At 30.4% G+C, this 15,328-nt stretch overlaps 2 protein-coding genes across 2 annotated transcripts; both read right to left on the bottom strand.

Annotated features, from left to right (window-relative positions):
• Window positions 1-2,510: 2,510 nt before the first annotated feature.
• LOC118049954 (cytochrome b561 and DOMON domain-containing protein At3g25290) lies at window positions 2,511-4,781 on the bottom strand. Its single transcript, XM_035060144.2, has 3 exons — window positions 4,075-4,781; window positions 3,647-3,901; window positions 2,511-3,090 (listed from the first exon to the last, which is right to left on the bottom strand). The coding sequence occupies exons 1-3, from the start codon at window positions 4,714-4,716 to the stop codon at window positions 2,818-2,820; spliced, it is 1,170 nt and encodes a 389-aa protein (XP_034916035.1). The 5' UTR covers window positions 4,717-4,781; the 3' UTR covers window positions 2,511-2,817.
• A 7,078-nt stretch (window positions 4,782-11,859) lies between these two features.
• On the bottom strand, window positions 11,860-12,840 carry LOC118049953 (auxin-induced in root cultures protein 12). The gene has a single exon (XM_035060143.2). The coding sequence runs from the start codon at window positions 12,744-12,746 to the stop codon at window positions 11,988-11,990; it is 759 nt and encodes a 252-aa protein (XP_034916034.1). The 5' UTR covers window positions 12,747-12,840; the 3' UTR covers window positions 11,860-11,987.
• Between the last annotated feature and the right edge of the window lie 2,488 nt (window positions 12,841-15,328).

Below are 15,328 nucleotides of genomic sequence, written 5' to 3' on the forward strand. Positions count from 1 at the left end.
TTGCTCGCCAAAATATAATTTTAATCTTAAAAAAAAATCATATCTTAAAATCTTGATGGCTTAGGTTTTTTTTAACTTCTTATAATCATGGGGATATTTTAAAAATAAAAAAAATATCTACTTAACTATGCATGAGGATATTTTTGAAGAATTGCAGGAATAATTTTATTATTGGCCTTTAACATCTACTTAGTATTTGTTTGTTTTGTGTAAAATATTTTACAAAAAATAATTTTTTTAGATTTTTTTGTGTTTGTATAAAAAATAATTTTTTTTAAAAAATACATTTCTGTATTTGTTTACCGTAAAATATTTTTTAGTTAACCTTCAAACTTAATTCATTTGTTGGAAGATATTTTCAATTCATGAAGTTATGTAAAAAATTTTATGAATATTAATCAATTTATAATATTATTTAATTATTTCAATCATCTTTTTAATTATCATTCTTATATCATCACTATCATCATAACCTTACCATTGTAATTTTTTATTTTTCAAGAAAATATTTCACGCAAAACAAACAAACATACAAACACTTGCAATTCTTCATTTATTCACTATATATAAAACTCTATGCTGAAACCCTTGAAACGGTACGTTGAGCTTGCCCTCGCCACAAGGTTTGTTAAAGACATTATTTGAACCTCAATTTTCTTCACCTTTAAGCGGATTAATAATATTAATCTCATATGAGTAGACAAGCCAACTTCTGCCCGGCAAAGGGCTTGGCATCTTCTTCCAAGTAATGAGGGAGAAATTTCCACATCATAAATCTTCCATGGGAATCCATTAACAAAGCTTGTGCTTTAGAGAAGGCAACAAAAGCTAGAATGGCTAAAGTGAAAGGTGTGAGGGACTAGGAGCACCATGACTCGATGGGCCCTACAAAAAGTGGCTTTTTTTTTTTTTTTTTTTTTTTTTGATGGGTAACATCAAAAGTCGTGAAGATGGGGGAAATTCATTAGAATAATGTTTGGTGATTGATAGTTGTTAAGCAAAGCGTGTTTTAAGTGATAGGGACGCCTATGGGATTCCCACCATGTGAAGGCTTTTAGAGTTTTAGTTAAGAAATCAAATCAAGACGACCGCAAATTCAAGATATTTCCTCATTAACTTTGACAAATTTGCATCAAAATATTTAACGTGTGAATGTTAGCATATATATTTTTTATGTTTTAAAAATATTTTTAAATAAAAAAAATATTTTTATTTTTTATTTACTTTAAATTAATATATTTTTAGTGTTTTTAAATCATTTGATGTACTGATGTTAAAAATAATTTTACTTGAAAATACATTAATTTTAAAAAAAATATATTTTTAAATCAAAAATTGATGTAAAAATATAAAAAAATATTAATTTCAAAATAAAAAATAAAAAAATATATAAATATTTTAAAAGCGTTTATAAAAAATAAAAATAAATCCGTGTTTAAAATAAATTAAACGAAAGGATGCATGATGGAAGTGTCTTTGTCATTGAGACGTTTGCAAGATCGGTCCCTTCTTTATTTTACTTTTGTTTTGGATAACCCTCTCCACCTCTTCCTCCTCCTTTCCTCCATAGGATCTTCCTCTGCTAGAATTCTCTGTCCAACATTCGCTAGACACCTTTCTTTAATTAATTCACTATAAATAGACATCTTCTAGTAACCAGATCAGGGCGTATCAGATGGTCCTTTTTCAACATTAACAGGTGTTTTGACTATTTTCGAATTCACTGTGCGTTGAGAAATCAATTTAAGGTAGTGTATTTTTTATTGAAATTCAATTAATATAATTATTAATTATGGAGAAAATCAAGAGAAAACAAAGAATTGGAGTAGGTATATTTTGAATTGAAATCCAATAGATTCAATCATCAATTATGGAAGAAATCAGGTATCACATCAAAGATGAAATCAATAATCTTGAATGATTGGAGGTTATATTTTATTTCTATAATGCTTGAATCAGCATGTGTTGAGAAAACAATATTTCAAATTGAAATTTAATGAATACAAACACCGATTACGGAGAAAAAATAAGTACAACAAAAGGTAGGATGAAATCAAGGATTTTGAATGATTAAAAATTATAATTTATTTTCATAATTATTCAATTATATTCTCATATATATACTTTGTTAATTTTAACACCTTTTAACTGGTTGTTTTCGAAATGATTTGACTGTATTTGTTTATATTCCAAAGAAGTCTATAATTTTTTTTGTACACTGACATCAAATGCTTGAACCTAAAATGTCGAGGAAGAGAGAATATACCGATTGTTGTGGTCATGCTTGATGTGACTCTTACAACTCTGCTTGCCAGCAGAGCTCACATCAGAGAAACGCGAGGCTTCGGTGTTGAGCATTACATCAAAATTCGTAGCACCTTTTGACTTGATTGTCCAAAAGATGGTGTCTCAGAAGCATTAGTGAGATCATCAGGAAGGGAGACCTAGATTCATGCAGGAAGCTCATCTAACCAAAAGAAAATGAAGAACAGAGTACTGGGAATCAAAGAAGATCGAAAGGTCAAGAAATATCATAAACCATGAATTCTTTTTCCTTTCAATACACAATAAATATCATAAAATTACACCCCAGATCAAGATAGAGGGAGAAAAATGGAACCCAAGGCGACCTGTAATTATATGCTAGACAATGATGAGTGATGAAGCCAGACCATTATACAAAGATTAAGGAGCTAAGAAGAGATGTGTATCACACTAGAACCTCTCCGGCAAGTGAGGTTCGATGAAGGTATTACAAAATCATGGTCTGCTAGGACAACAGCAACAATCCGTTGACCATGGTCTGCTTTGTCCACCTCATCCTTCATAGGGCTTAGTGGATTTACTAGACTTCCTCCTCAAAACTACAATCCAAGTGATTAATTCCAGCAACGCAGCAATTCCACCCAAGACTGCAATGACAATTATGTAAATTGTTCTCCATTTATCTCCAGGCTGCAAGATATCTAGACCTTTAAACACATTCAAGATGCCAAGGATGAGGATGGCATATCCGACACCATGATGGTAGATATTCCAGTAAAGTCGGTATTTGTGGTCCTTCTTCGGCCTCAAGAACAATGCAAATATCTGAAAATTCCAAGCATCGAGTTGCTATCAGAATAAATAAATCCAAAATTAATAGTAACAGTTCAGACAAAGCCAGTTTCCATATACATTGCAAGTAGTACCATCGGCCAAGAAGATGGACAACTATAGAAAAAGGGTTGAATTTATCTCCAAGTCAGTTTTGTAATGAGATTTTGTTTTTTTAAGAAATAAGAAATATATCCCCTTAGCATTCATTATGAGAAAACGCTAAGAGAAAATAAAACTGACTGAGACATGCTAAAAATTCCGAATTCATCACCCTTTTCTTTTCACATGTCTTCCGGGTTATAATTCGAAATACCATAGGAGAAAGCTACTCCACAAGTACCATTGTTGTCAAGTTGATTCAATTTCACGCCTTAATAATTCAGAAAATTGCAAGAAACCGTGACCATGATTTTGACAGGAGAGAAAAGGACATCAACAAGCTCAACAGGAAAACAAAGGCCAAATTCAAATCTTTTCTCTGCTTTCAAATTGACGAAAAGAGCAACTTGTAATGGGAGAAGAACACAACTGGAAGGAAATCAATTACCTGCACTGTTGCAAGAGCGAAGAGTGCGATCCCAATATTGCGATGAAGAGAAAACCGGACTCCCTTGGATTCATTCCCAAGCTTTATACCAGTTGCCCACCCTGCAACCCCGATAGCATAGGCAGAGACCTGACAGAAAACATGAAGGTAAAACCATGCAGGATCTGCTGATGGAAAAGTTCTCAGATATCTTGCTATTACAATTCCAAGAGGAAACAGAATTCCCCAGCTCACAGCATTCAGTACTCCATGAATCTGGAGAGAAAAAAAAACAATAACACAGTAAATATTTCATTTCCAATGCTACTAATTTTTCCAAAAAGAAAAAGAAAAAACCCAACTCAAAAATAAATCTTCAAAATCCAGAAAGGGGTTCGGAAAAGATGTTAATTTTTCAACAAAAATGAAAAGAAAAAAAACAAGCTTACATTTTTTCTTTTCGTCCTGGAATCCAGTCCACCAGAGCTAACGCTTTTTCCTCCGTTCAAATCCAAAGTCCCTTTAGAGTTCAAATTAGGAGCACCCATCTCATGGATTGTCGGCCCACCCTTAGCAGCATCGACAGATGACCCAACTTGCCACACCTGATTCAGCGTCCCCTTCGCCGCCAGCTCCGGCGGGACCTTGATTTTGGCAAATATTCTCATCACCCCACTTTCCTCTTCTGCGCGCGTGTCCCAGACGTCAAAGGCCAGCTCCGACTGCACAACCGAATAAGGCGTGGAGGTGCTGATATTATAAGTCTTTGCGCTCATAACACCCTTGGAGTCCTTGAACGCTACCAGTGCCTGGGCCCCGCCCATGGCTGGAACCGTGGGATTTATGGCCCATGAAATCCAGCCGTTGGATTTTGCAGGAGAAGCAAAGAAGGCGACGGACAGCGTTGAATTTGCGGCATCGTAGGTGAAATGAAGGTAGGAGGAGAGTGTAGGGAGGTCTAAACAGTGGGTGTACAGATTGTTGTTTTTGAACGTCTGTGAGGCGCATGTTTGTGAACGTACGGGTAAGGTTAGAGAAATTGAGACGCAAAAGGTTAGAAGCAAAGCAGAAATTTTAAACGGAGATGCCATTTTTTAGAGCAAAGGAAAAGTTGAGAGAAGGATTTGCTCTTGAAGGTTTGGCGCAGTATATAACTATATATATAGAAAAGAAGGAAAGAAATAGACTGCCGGAGGTTGATGGCGTAGGAGGATTTTTAATTATCTTTATTTATATTTAATCTGGGAAAATATTTTTTCATGTTTTTACTTTTTTTTATTTAGTTTAGGAAATTGTTTGATATTTTTATTTTTTTTATGTTCATTTTAGAAATGATTCAATTTAAAATTTTTATTTTTATTATTTAATTTAGACTTAAGACTAGTATAAATAGGATTGCTTGACTTGTATTTTAGAAAACAATACCCAATAATAAAATCTTAAATTAGAGCATTTGTGTGGTGATTCTATTCAACAATTTTTTATATTGTCAATACTTGTTTTTCTAGTGTATTTTCATTTATCAAGGCTCAACAATTCCTGATAATTAATATTGTGTGTAGGAAGAGTTTATAAAACATGATGTGTTTTTGTAGGAGAGAGAAAAAAAAAAATTTTTTTAAAAAAAAGATGTTCACAAACTAGTAATACAAAATATATAGAGACATATTGCAAAATTAACCTTTCAGTTGGTAAAGATAAAGCACTTAGTGAATTACATGGAGAGTCATTATAGATCCATATCTAGCTTTGAAAAATAGTTTGAGAGATGAGAGCAAATGAAGCAATCTTTTGATTAAGATAAATATCATATAGATTTTAGCAATCTCATCTAAGATGAAATGGATATGAATTGATATTTTTTAAAATCAATTTATCATATTTATTTTGGTAATGATTGTAATGTTAATCATGGTATAAACAACGATAATGACAACAATGATGTCATAAATGATGTTTTTATTAACAAGTTATAAGTTAAGTGTAAAAAGTATATAGAAGATGTTAAACAAAAGAAAATTATTTATTAAAGCTATGTTAATCTTTAAACAAAAGAAAATTATTTATTAAAGCTATGTTGATCTTTTTGATTTCAAGTTTATTATTATTATAAAGATAGATTTATTCAAGAATTACTTGGATATAACACGTGTTGATGAAGTAAGCTCGAGGTTTGGAATTTGTTACTCTAAAAGCTAATAAGAAAAAAAGAAATAGCTTGTCAAATTTTAATTCTCATGAAAACTTCAACATGAAATGATTGAAGTTGATATTTAAAATTATTATACGCACGGAGTGAAGAAAGAAAAAAGAGTTGGAAGGTCTGGATTTTACATTTGCGAGATTAAGGTAAGAAAAAATTTAACTTGATAACGAGTTCTCTCTAGCATAGAGAGATTGATACAGGAAGAGTTTTAGGAGGAATTACTTATTATTTATTTTTAGTTTTATTTAGCTTAGGTAATTATGTTTAGAAAATCAAATACTATGTTTGACAACTTTTTTTCCCGTTTAGTTTAAGATTTATCCAGTCTAGAATTTTTATTTATTTATTTAGTATAGATCTAAAACTAGTATAAACAGAGTTGCTTAACTTATATTTGAGTAAATTATTTTAAAAAAATATTTAATAATAAAATTTAAAGCTAAAGTTTTTATGCTATAACTCTATTCGACAGGACTGTAAAGTACTCGTGTTTTTCAGTTTGTGTCAGAGAAGTTGGATTAAGCCCAGTTAATAAGTGTTATTACATGGGGTTAATAAGATCACAAGTACCTTTACTTTCATCGATTACTTTTTCTTAATATGTCTACCTTTTCATCTCTCGTTACTTTAATAACTCACTTTGTCTATCAGTCCATGTTCAAATATTGAGTTGCTTGACAAGTGAAATTCACTATATATATATATATATATATATATATATATATTAAATTGGTCATATGCAACTTTTACACATTGTTTGACTGATACGTGGCCGAGCAGGACACGCAGAGGATGTGAGGAGGAGAAAAGGAAATGTAATTATTGTTTTTTTCTTATTATTAAACAGCATGTGTGGTAATGATTGTTAAAAAAAGAAAAAAAGAATTGAAAAATGTTTGAATTTGGGAATTACAAAAGGTGGCAGAGATGACACGTGGAATTTGACCTAAATATGCTAAATATGTTAATTTATTTTTACCTGATTCCCAACTAATTTCATGCCTAAATGCTCGAGTTACGCTAGCTTTTACCTAAACATGCTTTCTAAAATATTTTCAACGGGTGGATTTTTATTTTTCGGAATCAAATCCATTTATTTATACACAATACACGATTTTTCCGGTGGTAAAATTAGCATTTTTATTTTTATTTTGATTTTTATTTTTAGTGTTTTAACATGAAGAAGTCAAGTAGACGTTGAATGCCTCTTACTATAATCGGAATATCGTTTATAATTAGTTTTGTTTTTTTAAAATCAATTTATATTTCCAGGTTGTTAGTAAATTGTTGTTCAAGTTTTTTCGAGAACGTGACAAATACAATATACCATGCATCTAGTATTGTCCGAGGAGTTCCCGCTTCGTTGGGAAATTATATTATTATTTTTGCTTAATAAATAATGTTTAGGTATCACAAATATTTTCTTTTTAAAATAATATATAACTCGGGCTATAAATCTAACTACATTCGAATAATATGATATTATTTTCAATTAGACAAAAAGAAATATAAAAAATAATTAATAACCTGGTATAACTCACGGTTCAAATAATGAAAAATAGAATAACTTAATAGAAAATAAAAAAAATTATAAAGTTTTTTTTTTAAAAAAAAAACATGTTAATTTTTTAAACTTGTGATTTGAAGTCATCAGACCCGAAACACCCTATCTAAAAAAAACTGTGAAGTCTAATTCTTAGTTAGAAAATATTGAAGAATGAAATTGAAAAAAAAATTCAATTATACAAAATAATTCAAAAAATAGCAATTAAAATATAAGGATCAAAATTGAAATACAAAATAAATTTTATATGTAATTAAATGATGAAATTTTTAAAAAAAATCAATTGAGCAAGAGGACCTAAAAAAATCAAAAGAGTGAGGATCTCACTTAACATAAAAATATAAAAATAAATTTTTAATTGAAGACTAAAATTGAAAATAATAATAACTTTTACAAAAGGACCAAGAAAAAAAATTAAAAATTAAAAAATAAGAACCAAATTAAAAAATATAATACCATCAATTTGCATTGAAGGATGAAATTAAAAATTAATAAAAATTTTACAAAACAAAAAGAAAAAATACATGAGAAATAAAAAAAATAAGGATCAAATTGACAAAAATAATATATAGCAGATTGGGATGGAATGATAAAATTAAAAACAAATAAATTTTTTTATAAAACAGTTAAGGAAAAAGAAGAAGAATTGAAGTTGAAAAATCAACAACAAAAAGGATCAAGCTGTAATTTTCAAGACGAGGCAAGAAAAAAAAGGAAAGAAAGGCCCATTGATAACAAATTTGGACCACCAGAATAGACACGAGCTACTGCACATAGAAGAGGGCACAACAACGCTTTAGAAGGCATTTTTAGATATTATGAGACGCTGCACCCGTCGCATACAAGGTGCGGGCGCCTCCAACGTGTCTCTTGGTGTCATGCATATGCCCAATCTTTTTGTTTATATATATATAGTTAAATACCAAAAAATACAAAACTACACCTTGATGCATATTTTAATTTTGTTTATTTTAAAAGTATTTTTGTCATTTCATTATGCAACTGAGATTGAAAAAGGTTTATTTGTACGTGGTTAATTTAATGATGATAAATGGGCTTTATGAAAAATACTTAAATGCCATTGGAAGATAACAATAATGTTTTTGAATGAAAATGTAAAACTATTATTACATTGTTCAAGTAAACAATATACTTAAATCTTAAATTTAGAGGTATAATGTTTTTCCGAGACCAGTTGGTTTTCTTTAATCCAATTACAATTAACATCATGATAATTTGATAAAAAAATAATAATTTGATAATTTTTTAGGTAAAAAACAATTTGAAAAGTAAAAGCTGTTACATTATAGATAGGCATAATGATTCTATTGAACATCAAGAGTCCAAAATTCTTATATTTGTTTTAGCTTTAAATCAAAATTTTTTTATGCTTTTGGTTATTTTGATATAATAACGTTAAAAATAATATTTTAATATATTTTTAAAATAAAAAGTATTTTGAAAAATAATATTTATCACATACTCCTAAATCGATCTTAAATAGGTGCATGGAGGGTTTGATAAACTTTTTATTTTAGACACTGCAGTATTTAAGAAATTTGTTTTAGCCCCTTGTATTTTTATTTTTATTGATGAAGTGGTCCTTATTTTAAGATTATTTCATCCTTATTTTATTTTTTGAAATTACATTTTAGTCTTACAATGTAAAATTGAGATGTCATGACAACTAACGACATGTTTGGTACGATTTAACATGATGTAATCAAATATGTGATATAATGAAAAAGTAATATATAATAATGATTCCCTGTATTATTTTGTTTCGTTGTCTAATTTTAAGTAACATAACAAAAGCTTTTGATAAAATTTTATTTTAGACACCGCAATTGTTAAAAAATTTGTTTCAATCCCTTATATATTTATTTTTATTTCCAAACACCACAAAAAAAAAAAAGTTATCATGCTCAAATAGAAAAAACTAGCCTTGAGCCCACGCTTCGCCACGGGTCAGCTAAAAAACTAATAATTGCATAAAAAATAATAAAATATGGATGCTATTATTTTTTCTTATATATTATGAAATACATGTAAAGAGGATTAAAAACTCAATTAATATATCAAACAAAATCAATCAATCACCATAAGTGTTAATAAATAAAAAAAAGTTGACGTGGCTTCTTCAACCTAGTGAGTCAAGGGTGAATTGGTCGACACTCGACACATTTAAATAGTGATATGGTTAAAAAAAATATTCACATAGCCATTGTTTTAACTTTGCTTAACCCTAGCTAAAGCGTGAAACAACAAAATGCCAAATGGTTGGATAAAAAAAATAATAAAGAAGTTAAAAAAAAAAAAGACATTATATTGACTTGAGTTAACATGTGAAATTTATAATCCGAGTAATAGATACAATCATAACGAGTTAGCCTAATTGGATTATTTGTCTCTCTTTTTTCTTTCCTTATTTTTTTTTGGTCGGGCCTTGATTGGATCTTAATTGAAAATGGATTAGATTAAATTTGAAAAATAAACTAAGAGTTATAAGAGAATTGAAGATGATATTTAAAAAATATATCATATTGTATTGATTCTGGTTAAGTTGAATTAACAAATAAAATTTATAATATGGGTTATGAACATGATCTCAATTAAGCATGTTTTTTTTAAGATAAATGATAAAAAGTATGAAATTGTATTTTTATTTTATTTTAAATTAAATTAAAAAATTAATGGCAACAAAGGTTAAATTGCATTTTTAATAAAAAATAAAGGGAAAATGCATTAAACAATAAAAAAGGCATGAATCTTATGTCTTAACTTGTCAAAATTTTGATTCGTGCCAAGAGCCAAATGGATCTAATAATGTTTTTCTCTTAAATTTATTACTTGCAAAAACAAAGAACATAAAAAATTGTGAAAAAAAAGCTGAAAAAAGAGCCCACTAGGCCACTAAAAAAATAACCCAACCTGCATGCCTAAATCTTGTATATTTTTTTGTTTTTTTAAGATGACTTATCATCTATCCCTATTCATTTGTAATGAAATTGATAATCAAACGTGTTGTTTATCTGTTCAAATTCTAGCTACTGTAGTGATAACTGATAAATTAGGCAATTGTCATTTTCCTCTAAAAAATTCATTTTGTAACCCTTTTTTTAAAAAAAAAAAAACAAAAAGTACCTCACAAACACTCTCAAAACATCTATAAATCAATTTACAAACCTAAGAAACCCAAAAAATGATCTTAAAACACGAAATTAAATCAGGATTAGATTTTTCTTTCATCAACTTCTATCTTTTTTTTTTTTTCCCCAGGTAATATCGAGATTTTAAACAACCATTATTGAGCTACTCTCTTCAAATGTAATCCATGAATACCAAGATAAATCACCATGGTGGTCAAAATACGCAAAAACGACTTATTTTTTCTTTACAAATGAATCCGATGAGACTTTCTTTCTTGTTCACAAACCATGGACTTGAAAATAATAAAAATAAAAATTTGCAACAAAATTAAATTTAGAAACTATAAAGGGCTGAAGAGTTCAATTTTTTAAAATTGAAGGACTAAGTTGTCCTTTTCACATCAACTTTAAACACACAACCTATTTTTGTGCCTTTTCTATGTTGGTCCTCCTTTCAATTTTATCTCTACCCAACAAATATAAAATAATTAGCAAACTTTGCAATTAACTAACTCAATTGATGAAAACAAAGATTAAGGCACTAAAATGAAAAACATAAAAAATATTGTTCAATCCACATAAAATTACAAGTGTGTGAATAGAATAGCACTATTCAACACCAAGTACATTGTGGATGTATAAATAGTGTTCAACACTCTCTTCTATTTTAGTAAATAAGAAAAACACACGTCAAATATACAATAATCTGGTGTCTAATCGTTTATATGAAGCATGTATGCACGAATACAAGCTTAAGAAATAGGGTTACAAGACTCCATTAAAATTCGAAAAAAATAAAAAAATTTAAATCCAACTTTAATTAGCTTTTTACCCATTGAAATTATTGCTAAGCTCAAGTGGAATAGAAGAGAGCTTGTTGCACTGTGATTTTTGTCACGAATATGAGGTAGATTTTGGAGAGGCTTGTTGGCTTGTTGGCTGTGGGTTAATCGTGTCTCCTATGCTATATGAAAGCTTGGTTGGGTGGATCCCCCCTTGCTATGAGACGAACCACTTTTTTCCCATCATGATTCTGATATATAAATCTTTTTATGCAAATTCAAACTATATGTTATACAATTACAAATAGTTTATGAGTGTGTGATTTTTGCTTTAATTTTAAGTGTTTTTTTATCTTGAAAAAAATATCAATTCAATATCTTTTTAGTATTTTCAATAATTATAATTTGTTAATATTAAAAATTAAAAAATATTTTAATGTATTTTTATTTTTATTAAAAAAAAAAAAAAACAGTTCACTGTAATATTGGATGTGCTCGCAGGACATGTAACCATAGTGGCAAACAAAAGGGAAGAATCAAATTCCACCGACACAAAAAGTAATTATTCTGTACTAAATATACTTTTTTTTAACACTCGTGAATTCCTAGCACCACATAAAACTCATACCAAAAAAAAAAAAAAAAAATTATATCATCAGAACTAGAAAACAATGAAACTAGCAAGAAGAACAAACACAGCAAAACAGAAGCCCACATTCATCTCCTTAATCCTGTAACTCCCACTCTTGCCACCAGTAGTGGTGGTATTTGAAGAACCAGTAGTACCATTGCCTGTTGAATTGCCACCAGCTGGGGTGGTGGTGTTAGCAGACTTACCAGTTTTCGAAGCAGTAGTCAACTCCAAAGTTGCTTTGGCATCCTTGTTTTCTGCTGCAAATTCATGCTTGACAGGCTTCCCATTATTCACAGCAGCACCCACTTGCCAAATATGATTAAAAGACTCAACCTTTTCCGGCAACTTAACCGATGCATAGATGGTAAACTCACCACTTGTTGCATTGGTCTCAGCACTCAAGTCCCAAACATCGAAAGACAGTCTCTCCTCCCTGATGTCACCGTATGATATGATGTTGAATGTTTTTACCTTTGGTGCGCCTTTGCTGGATTTCAAAGCTAAAATGACTTGGGCCCCGGCCATGCCGGTGCCGTTAAGGTTGATGCCCCAACCGGTCCAGCCATCGGGTTTGGCCGGAGAAGCGATGAACGCGACTGAGAGTGAGGAGTTGGAGGAGTTGTAGGTGTAGTGCAGGTATGACTTGAGGACAGGTAGGTCAGTGCAGGTAGTGTAATTGTTGTTGGTGAATTTTTGTGAGGTGCAGGTTAGTGAATGTGTGGGCAAGACTAGCAGAAGACAGAGGGAAAAAAACAGAGAGAGGGCAGAAAAGGGAAGGGAAGCCATTGTCAAGACAAAGGGAGGAGCTTGTGTGAGGATAGTCCTCTAGATTTGTAAGATCATATATAGACCAAAGTGGGGGTGTGGCGTCCACCAAAGAGTGCAAGTGAGGTGTAAGGTGTATGCTATTTACAGTGTGTGTGCACCAATTAGTTGGTGACACGTAAACATGGGGGTGAGGTCTTGGACGTGGATTTATGTGATTGGTCAGACGAATTGTGGTAGTTGACTTGGATTTGCGGAGGTGGGAGTCGGTGGGGGGCTCGAAGAAAGGGGAGGAGGGAAGATCTTAAAGGAAGCGGGAAGATCTTAAAGGAAGCATTAAAGGAATGTGGAAAGGGCATGTGGGTGATGCCTAGCTACTTGCAAAAATGTACCGTTAAAGGAGCAGTGAGGAGTGGTGGCGTTGAAATGTAGGGGAGTTCATGTTCACACTTCAATGTTCATATTTCTTTATAATTCAATTCACGAAACTTTTAAATATTTTTATTTGAACATCAATGCAACGGTACTATAGCTAGAACACCTCTCAGAAAGTGTCCACATCTCCTGTCTACGTGAAAGTACAAGATTTCAATGCAAACATGTGAATTGACGGCCCAAAAAACGTTTGACTGAGAAATTGGTTTGAGCAAACATGGCTGTGAGTTCTTATCATCATATTCATTAAAATAATATTGTTTTTTTTATAAAATAATTCTTGTTATTAACTCAATTAGAGCCAATTAAACTTAACTCGAATCAGATTCTAGATCACAGACTTGGATCAAATTTAACATCTACAGTTTTGAAATTGGATTTATCGCACTTAGGAAATTTGAGGTTGGGTGGAGAAAATGTTGGTATCATCGCATTTGTGTGAACCGGCGGCTGAAATCCCATCATAAAAAAGGGAAAAAAAATCAGCAAAGGATCCTTCGGTTCTTTGTTTCAGGCTTGAAAAGGGCAGCCAATAAAGCCAATAAAGCTCTCCCTCCCTCAAAAAAGAAGTCGGAAAGATGACTCCGTGCACTGAATAACTTGTTTGGTAATTGATCATTGAGCAATCCACAAGACATCGAATCCTTATTGACCAATGTGAACTTCACCGATTATCCAGAGATTTTGACTCCAGGCTGAGATTGCGTTGGTCAAAATGAGCTGCTAGACTTAAATAGACTAATACCAAATCTTCAAAGCACAGAGAGAGAGAGAGAGAGAGAGAGAGAGAGAGAGAGAGAGAGAATTTCCCAATTTATGTTTTATTAATTATTTTAAAACTTCATCTAAAAAAAATTATCTATTTATAGAAATATTACTTTGCAATTTAGTTGTAAGTCAACCAATGATGATGGTTGTGTTTCGATGTTTATTTTTTGTAATTAATATTTTGAGTTCCAATCTTATGTATAAAATATATTATTTGTAAAAGAGTTTTATTTTTTTAAGCTGACCCTACTTTATCAGATTATTCGAAGTTTAATGAGCTTTATAAACTGAAATTTACACAAAAATAAAATAAAACTGTGAGACAGTAAAATAAAATTATGAGACAACAGAAGGCTCGCAATTAAAAATACAAAAAAAGAAAAAAAAACTCACGTACTAGTTTAATAGTTATTTGATATACAATAGCCGTTGTTTTAGTGTTAATAATAAAAAATATAAAAGCTCCTGAATTAAAATATATATTTATTCTAATATTAAAAATATAATTTAACTGGTTAGGTTTTTACAAATTATTAATTTGAATTTTATAAATTTTAAAATTATTAAAATATTTATATGATTTTTAACTTTAAAACTTATAAAATTAGTTAAAATATATTTAAACTGATTTGAATAATATTTATAATAATATAAAAAAATATTAAATATTTGTTTTGCTATTAGGAAAAAAAAAAAAAAAAAACTTTACCGACCAATTTCTCGGGTCCCTTTGAAAAAGGTGATTCTGCCCCTGCCAGCCAGGCTTCGATTTGTGTGGAGAAGGGTAAACAAGACAATTCAAGCTTGTAATCCAGTGGATTGTGTCACACGACACAGTTGTAAATGCAGGGCTCGAATTTTAAGTAAAGAAATATATACAATTGGGATTGACTCCAGTATGAATACAGGTGCAGCGAATTAATATGACCATGCATGTGAACAGAACATAGAACACGGTCAGATTCATTGTTTATCTTTATCTTAGCTTATTATTTTATTTATTTTTTTATATATATATCCACTGTTTTCTTATTTATTTATTTGCTTACTAAGAGGTTTGCTCTCTGATCTTTCCACACTTCAGTAGTAAGTTACAAATTTTAAAATGTCCTCCATATGCTAGAAATGCTTCTACAGGATACTTAATTATTAATTATAAAAGGCATAATTGGCGAGTGAACCTAAAATTAGTTCGGGTTAAAAAAATATAAAAAAATAATTTTAATTGACAACATTGGAAAATTTGATTTACCAATGACCTTGGTTGTTTGAGCTTGATCTGGTCAAAAATCAACTCGTCAACTTGCTAAAATTTTTTATTAAAATAATATTATTTTGATTTTTTTTTTAAAAAAATAAAATTTAGAATTAACATAAAGGTTGGTTTGAATTAACTCATA

The sequence above is a fragment of the Populus alba genome, chromosome 2 (assembly GCF_005239225.2).
Source record: "Populus alba chromosome 2, ASM523922v2, whole genome shotgun sequence".
Classification (NCBI taxonomy): Eukaryota; Viridiplantae; Streptophyta; class Magnoliopsida; order Malpighiales; family Salicaceae; genus Populus; species Populus alba.

Excerpts from the sequence above, each read along its gene's own strand:
- LOC118049954 (XM_035060144.2), bottom strand. The coding sequence starts at position 4,716 with ATGGCATCTCCGTTTAAAATTTCTGCTTTGCTTCTAACCTTTTGCGTC. Across the intron at positions 3,902-4,074 it reads CCAGGACGAAAAGAAAAAAT|ATTCATGGAGTACTGAATGC; the intron begins GTAAGCTTGTTT and ends TTTTCTCTCCAG. Across the intron at positions 3,091-3,646 it reads TCGCTCTTGCAACAGTGCAG|ATATTTGCATTGTTCTTGAG; the intron begins GTAATTGATTTC and ends TGGAATTTTCAG.
- LOC118049953 (XM_035060143.2), bottom strand. The coding sequence starts at position 12,746 with ATGGCTTCCCTTCCCTTTTCTGCCCTCTCTCTGTTTTTTTCCCTCTGT.